The 7,500-nt window shown below is 49.0% G+C and overlaps 1 protein-coding gene across 7 annotated transcripts in view; it reads left to right on the top strand.

Annotated features, from left to right (window-relative positions):
- trioa (trio Rho guanine nucleotide exchange factor a) overlaps positions 1-7,500 on the top strand; it is an 88,379-nt gene that overhangs the window by 29,544 nt on the left and 51,335 nt on the right. For all 7 annotated transcript variants that reach the window (XM_063185710.1, XM_063185715.1, XM_063185711.1 and 4 more), the window contains 2 exons: positions 3,020-3,186; positions 4,352-4,471. In XM_063185710.1, coding sequence (XP_063041780.1) covers positions 3,020-3,186; positions 4,352-4,471 — 287 coding nt within the window. The remainder of the gene's footprint in view (positions 1-3,019; positions 3,187-4,351; positions 4,472-7,500) is intronic.

A 7,500-nucleotide genomic window follows, 5' to 3' on the forward strand; every position in this document is an offset into this window, starting at 1 on the left:
AACCAGAAGGGCAGCTCCTTGTGACCCAACAGCACCTCTCCACCCACCTTACCTCACCTCAGCAATCACCTGCTCTTGCTCCTGTTCCACTAGCCCCCATTACATGAATAATTCACCTCCAGGTCTATACAGTAGATCAGCATCTCGCATCCCTCCCGCCTATCCACCATAACAACTCCCCTGCCACAGCTCCAGCCATTAGCCAGCAACCACCCAGGGCCATCTCTCTCTCTCTATCTCACGCTCTCTCTCTATATATCTCACGCTCTATATCTCTCTCTCTCTCTCTCTCTCTCTCTCTCTCTCTCTCTCTCTCTACTTCACGCTCTCTCTTCCTCTACCTCTCTCTCTTTCTCTACCTCTCGCTGTCCCCCCCCCTCTCTCTCTCTCTCTGCACCATTGTAGTAGCCCAAGTGAAAGAGCCTGGGGCTGGGGAGGCAGGTAGGCTGGGTGGGCAGCGACGGTCCTCTCTGCCAGCTGTGTGTGTGTGTGGGTGTTTGGAGGAATGGTGGGAGGGTGTGTTGCCCCTGAGAATCCCATTCAGTGTGTCCTCATGTCAAACTTCCAGTAAGGCTGAATGTGTGGATTGCATTCAATCATTGCTCCTGTCAGTCTCCCAACTTGTGGTGCGTGAGTGAGAGAGACTGTTTGTGTGCGCGCGTGTGCGTGCCTGCGTGTGTGTGTGTGTGTGTGTGCGTGTGTGTGTGTGTGCGCGTGCGAAAGACTGTGAGTGTGTGTGTGTGTGTGTGTGTGTGTGTGTGTGTGTGTGTGTGTGTGTGTGTGTGTGTGTGTGCGTGCGAAAGACTATGAGTGTGAGTGTGTGTGTGATGAGGCATAAAGGTGCTGTCAGCAGCAGGTGGAGGATTGGGGGTGTAATCTACTCTCCACAAATCCATGCCATGCTCTCTCCACACACACACACACACACACACACACACACACACACACACACACACACACACACACACACACACACACACACACACACACACACACACACACACACACACACACACACACACACACACACACAATCAATCTCACGTGTGCATACTGAGCCATGTTGCTTCAGCTGGACCTACAGCACACGATCACACATGCACAAACAGCAGATGGGAGAAAACGATAGCTTTGACATAGGAAAGACAGAACAGAAGATGATAGGAGAGGAACTGCTGCAAAAACTCTCACGCGGTTGTCATATCATATCCACCTGTTCACACATGATGTGGATGACATGTGATTCTGTAGAATACAGGCCCCCAGGGGGTATTAGGAAGCCCTAGAGGGGCGTTGAGAAGGATACATTGCTCTATTTTGCTCCTTTTTATTTTTTAAATAATAAGGGGGCGTTGGCAGGCTCATGATGAGGTCCAGGGGGGCGTTTATTCACAAAAGGTTTGGAACCACTGGTGTAGGAGAGAGTACAAGAGTGAGTGTGTGGCTCCATCTCAAACGAGTAGCTCCTGTCCTCGCCTTTTACTTGTAGCCTCGTTCTTCACAGACGCCCTCTGCCCTCCAAGACCTTTGAATTGATCTTTGGTGAGATATTGAATAAATGACGTACTGCCCCGCATCACAAGGTTTACAAGCAGCAGGAGAGGAGGAGAGGGACTAGATTGGGTTGGACCCTGTGTAACAGCCAGACAAAATGGTGTAGCAGTCCAGGACGGCAATTAGCATGACATGGTTGGCTGTTTTGATGGTGTAACTGAGAGCTGCCTCGGTAGCCCTCCTTGTGTGTGTGTTGGCCTGAGCCAACGTCTGTGAAAATGTGCTGACTGCTTCCTGAAGGAACACACACACACACACGCGCGCATACACACACACACACACACACACACACACACACACACACACACACACACACACACACACACACACACACACACACACACTCTTTCGCTCTCATTCTCTGTATTTCTTTCTCTCCATCTCTATCTCTCTCTGACCCTTTCCATTCTTCTACCCCTCCCCTCCCCCTTCACCTCTGTCTGTCTGTCAGTCAGTTTGTCTGTTTCTCATTCACTTCCTCATATTCTGTCGTTCTCCTGCTTTGTTTACACACTCTGTTCATCTTTCTCATGGGAAGGTCTCCTGGTTAAATTGTTGATAGCGGTCTCAACTTGAATGTGTTACTGGAAGACCCACGACCACACGGTCTGGTTTGGGGGATGTCTGGATTGCTCAGAAACGGCACTATTTCAAGCTGAAATGCATCAATGCTAGCCTGGGAACTCCCATACTGCCTTTAGTTCTACACAATCGTTTCGATCTGAAAGACAGTATGGCGAGGATGACTCATAACGTACAAGATCATGGTACTTGTGTCATAATGGCCAAGCATTCCGACCTAACAGTTTCTCTGCCCAATCAGAGAGCAGGGCAGTGTGTCATAATAGCCAAGTATTCCGGCCCCATACGGAAATTACAATAGGCAACTCCCCAGACCTAATCTCACTTGTGATTAGGTCTGGTGTTAACCAGGCAACATCAACGCATTGCTCAGGCAGCTTGTTATTTTTTGGGGGAAGCCCAATGTGATCTAGTGACTTTGAAGTGACAGTGAATGATTATTCAATTAACTTAAAATCTCTCTCCTCTTCCTTTCCCCCTCTCTCCCCCTGTTTGTCTCACACCTCCTCCAACTTCTCTGCCTCCTTCTCCATTATCTCCCTCTATCCCTGCCTCTCGACTTATTGTCTCCTTTCCCTCCCCCTCCCTCTTTCTCTCCATCCCTCTCTCCCTCTCCTATTACCCCCTCTCTCCCTCCATCCCTGTCTCCCTCCATATCTCTCTCTCTCTCTCTCTCTCTCTCTCTCTCTCTCTCTCTCTCTCTCTCTCTCTCTCTCTCTCTCTCTCTCTCTCTCTCTCTCTCTCTCGTATTGAGTTTGTGAAGGAGAGGGCTCCTCCCTTCTCATGCCAAGGGCAGATGTTGTAGGGAAAATATTGTATGTTATGAACTGGTGGTGAAGTCCAATAAATGAGTTTCAAACCTCTCTAATCTCTCTCTCCATAGGTGTGGAGTTGCTGTGTGACCGTGATGTGGACATGGCCACGCGTGTTCAGGATCTGCTGGAGTTCCTCCATGAGAAGCAGCAGGAGCTGGACGTGGCGGCCGAGCAGCACCGACGACACCTGGAGCAGTGTGTACAACTACGCCACCTACAGGCCGAGGTCAAACAGGTAAACACACACACACACACACACACACACACACACACACACACACACACACACACACACACACACACACACACACACACACACACACACACACACACACACACTGGAACAGTGTGTACAAGTATGCCATCTACAGGTCGAGGTCAAACAGATAAACACACACACACACACACACACACACACACACACACAGCTATATTCAGAGCAGCATCACAGACACCTGAAGCAGTGCGTACACCTACGTTACAGGCTGAGGTCCAACATACATACAACTGTTCACACACAAACTAAACACAGACAGAGCATGCACCTGGAGCAGTGCGTAAAGCTGTGGCATCCACAGACAGTGTCAGAGTATAGTGTATGCTTCTATCACAGTAACACCATAAGCTTCTATGCCACTATCAAACTTGTTTAAACTGAGACAGACCCTCATACATTTTCCTCCTCCTTGCACAAAAGGTCACAAAAGAGCAATAAATGCAAGTACGCCACCTGTAGGCAAGCAGACATATACACGCAAACTTTCCCTCCGAGTCATACGTGCAGGGGTAAACTCATACTGTATACGGTAGACGCCTTTAAGCACCAACTCGTGTTTTCCTGCTACATATAGATTCACGCCCTAAAGCTGCCTCAGGCTTTTATCTGCAGTGAAAAATGGTATTCTCACCCAAACTTCCTCAGTAACAAAACGCACACGCACACGCACACGCACACACACACACACACACACACACACACACACACACACACACACACACACACACACACACACACTCACACACCAGAGGTGACCCGGCATTGTGCTGCAGAGCTCGAGGGCAGCCATTGACACGGCCTAATTAAAGCAACACACACACATCCAGTGCATGCAACATACAACCTCCACATGTGTGCACTGCAGGGGTCACACTGACAGAGAGATCTATGAATGTGTGTCTGTGAGGGAGCAATAGCGTGTTTTCACGGAAGTTTTTTTTGCAATTGTTTCTTCAGCAATATCAGAGTGCATAACTGTCTTTATACCTGTTTTGTTAAGTGGAGATTGGCTTTGGTTGTGTTTTACTGTTTGTACTTGTTCATGTATCCCTGTGTGTCACTGTGTTTTTGAACCTCAACGTGTGTGTGTGTGTTTGTGTGTGCGTGCGTGTGTGTTTGTTAGGTGCTGGGCTGGATCCGTAATGGGGAGTCCATGTTGAACGCTGGTCTGATCACGGCCAGCTCTCTACAGGAGGCGGAGCAACTGCAGAGGGAACACGAGCAATTCCAGCACGCCATCGAGGTCAGAGCCCAGCCAACGCTCTTCCAGCATCTCTTCTATCATCTCTTCTATCATCCTCTCTTCCTCCTCTCTTCCTCCTCTCTCTTCCAACATCTCCTCTCTCTCTGTCTCCTCAACACCTCCTCTCTATCCCTCTTCCTCTCGCCCCCTCTCGCTCTCTCGGTTTTTTTTCCTTCTTTTTTTTAGATTTTTTGTTCTTTTTCGACTTTATTTTGATAGGACAGTGTGAGAGGTGGACAGGAAGCGAATTGGGAGAGAGACGGGTAGGGATCGGCAAAGGACCCTGTCCGGGAATCGAACCCGGGTCAGCAGCATGCCAAGCGAGTGCCCTACCGGTTGGCCACGGCAGGGCCCTGTCTCTCATTTCTATCCCTTGCCTGATTCCACATGGTTCCAGGTTTTTCAGTGTCAACGCGTCAGTAGGTTCGAGGTTAGAGGGCCTCGAACGGGCATCGACACAAATCTCCGTCGGCCTGAACATGCTAAGGCTCACTTGGAAAAGAGGCTTTTGCCTCCATGTAAAGGAGAAATAAAATAAGATTAAATGATGATTTTAGGTGAACTGCCTCTGGACAGGATTGGATCGGATTTGATGCGATAGGATAGGACGGGATAGGATAGGACGGGATAGGATAGGACGGGATAGGATAGGACGGGATAGGATAGGATAGGACGGGATAGCATAGGATAGGACGGGATAGGATAGGACGGGATAGGATAGGATAGGACGGGATAGGATAGGATAGGACGGGATAGGATGGGATAGGACGGGATAGGATAAGATAGGTTAGGATTGGATTGGATAGCATGGGACAAACCATAGGTTGTAGCTTGACTGAAGTGACTGTCTGAAGTACGTAAATGTCGAGGTCAAACACCGCAAACATGTCGACCATTCGCTCTTTTGTCAACAAGCCCAGGACTCAGCTATAACCCCAACAACACTTTGGTCAACAGCAGCCATTCACAGGGTTCTTTCTGACAAAGCTTTTTGTCAACCGTGCCCCTGGGAGAGAGTCACACACACGCACGCACTCGCTCATCTCTTTCTCTGTCACACACACACACACACACGCACACGCACACACACACACACACACACACACACACACACACACACACACACACACACACACACTTACAATCAGTTCCTTTCAAGCCCAGCGTCCTCTCACCTCCCCAGTTGTGTGCTTGCCACTCGGTTGCCATAGGTCACGGCTGGTAGTGAGCAGCAAGCTCCCTGCGCTTCTGTTCCTCGCCGCCACATTGGAGCCCAGGCTGCTTTTAACCAGGCTGTCCTGTCCACCACACAAAAGGTGTCCCCTTCTCACCCCTATACCACCACCACCACCAACACCACCATCACACTGCTCGCCCATTCAACCTGCCACCCCTTTGTGAGAGGTTCGCCTGAGCTAGGGTACTAAAAGGCACCCTTCCCACTGGTCCTAGAGAGGGGAAGAAGAAGGAGGGAGAGGGAGAGGGATGGTGGGGTAGAAAAATGTAGGGGAGAAATCCAGGGGCTTTCAGGGTCCCTTCATTGAGATGGCGGGCACGGTAGATGGTGCCACTGTGAGGGAATCAATGGCACTAACCTGCCTGACAAAAAAGGGGACTCGCAGGCAGATTCACACAGGAAGTAACACAGAGCCCTTTTCTGCCTCTGGATGAAATGGAGGTCTCCTCAGGTTCCAAAAAGGAAAGTTCTGGAACTGTCTTGTTCCTCTCTCTCTCTCTCTCTCTCTCTCTCTCTCTCTCTCTCTCTCTCTCTCTCTCTCTCTCTCTCTCTCTCTCTCTCTCTCTCTCTCTCTCTCCCTCTCTCTCTCTCTCTCTCTTTGCTCTGTTTATCGTGATGCCACCCGCTTTCCCCCTCCTCAATCTTTTTTTTTTGTCCTCTCTGCTCTCACTTATCTTGTCCTCTTTGTCTTGGTTGGTGTCTTGGTAGCAGGTTCACACAGGATAGGAAGCAGCAGATAGCCCCTTTCTTCGTTAGATAGGGGTCTCCTTAGCTTGCTGTTTTTTGCTATCTGTCTCTTTTGTGTTCTGTTCATTGCAAGGCCATCCTATTTGTCTTCTGCACCCATCTCTTTTTCTTCCTTTTTTTCTACTCATCTTGCCCTCTTGTCTTAGTCCCTGTCTTGGTGCCAGAAGAACCCTGGATGGACCAGATAGCCCTTTTCTGTCCTGTATCAGATACTTAGTTCCAAGAAAAGAAAGTTATGGAACTCCTGAATCTACTGTAGTGTTTCTCAACAGGGGCTCTAACGCCCCCCGGCGGGCGTTTGGGGAACCCTAGGGGGGCTTTGAGAAGGAGACAGCTAAGAGGGGTCGGTGCTTGCCATGTGGGAGCAATGGTCCGTTTTATTTTCTAATACTAAGGTGTATGTTTTCTTTGAGGTGAAGGTGGTGTTGGGTTGCCTGGTTAACACCAGACCTAATCACAAGTGAGAGTGTCTTTCAGATCGAAACGATTGTGTAGAACTAAAGGCAGTTTGGGAGTTCCCAGGCTAGGTGTTGGGGGGATTATGATGAGATCCAGGGGCCGTTAATTCAAGAAAAGGTTGAGGTGTTGAATCTATTGGTTGATCTTGTTCTTCTCGCTCTCTTCATTTCCCAGGATGCCATGTTTTCTTTGCTTCTTTCACTTATCTTGTCCTCTTCCCCTGGTCAGTGTCCTGATGACAGATTCACCCATGGGGTAACAAATAGCCCTTTTTCAGCCCTTTATCAGATAGGGTTTTTAGTTCTTAAAAAGAAAGTTGTGGCGCTGTCCGAGTTGCTCTCTTTTTTTGTCTTATTGTGTTTACTGTGAAGCCATCCTTCATTCCCTTCCATCAATCTCTTTCCTTATTTCTTTGCGTTCTTTCTTTCATGCTTTCATTTAGGTCTTCACTTTCTTTCTTTCTTTCGTTCACTTTAGCCAGTTCCCCAATCAAGTCTCTTGTCGTCTTGTGTTGGTCGGTGTCTCCTCCTGTCCATCTCTGAAGCCCTGCATTGTTGTTTGAGACTTGTTGAGATTCTAGAAATGG

The sequence above is a fragment of the Engraulis encrasicolus genome, chromosome 20, assembly GCF_034702125.1.
Source record: "Engraulis encrasicolus isolate BLACKSEA-1 chromosome 20, IST_EnEncr_1.0, whole genome shotgun sequence".
NCBI lineage: Eukaryota > Metazoa > Chordata > Actinopteri > Clupeiformes > Engraulidae > Engraulis > Engraulis encrasicolus.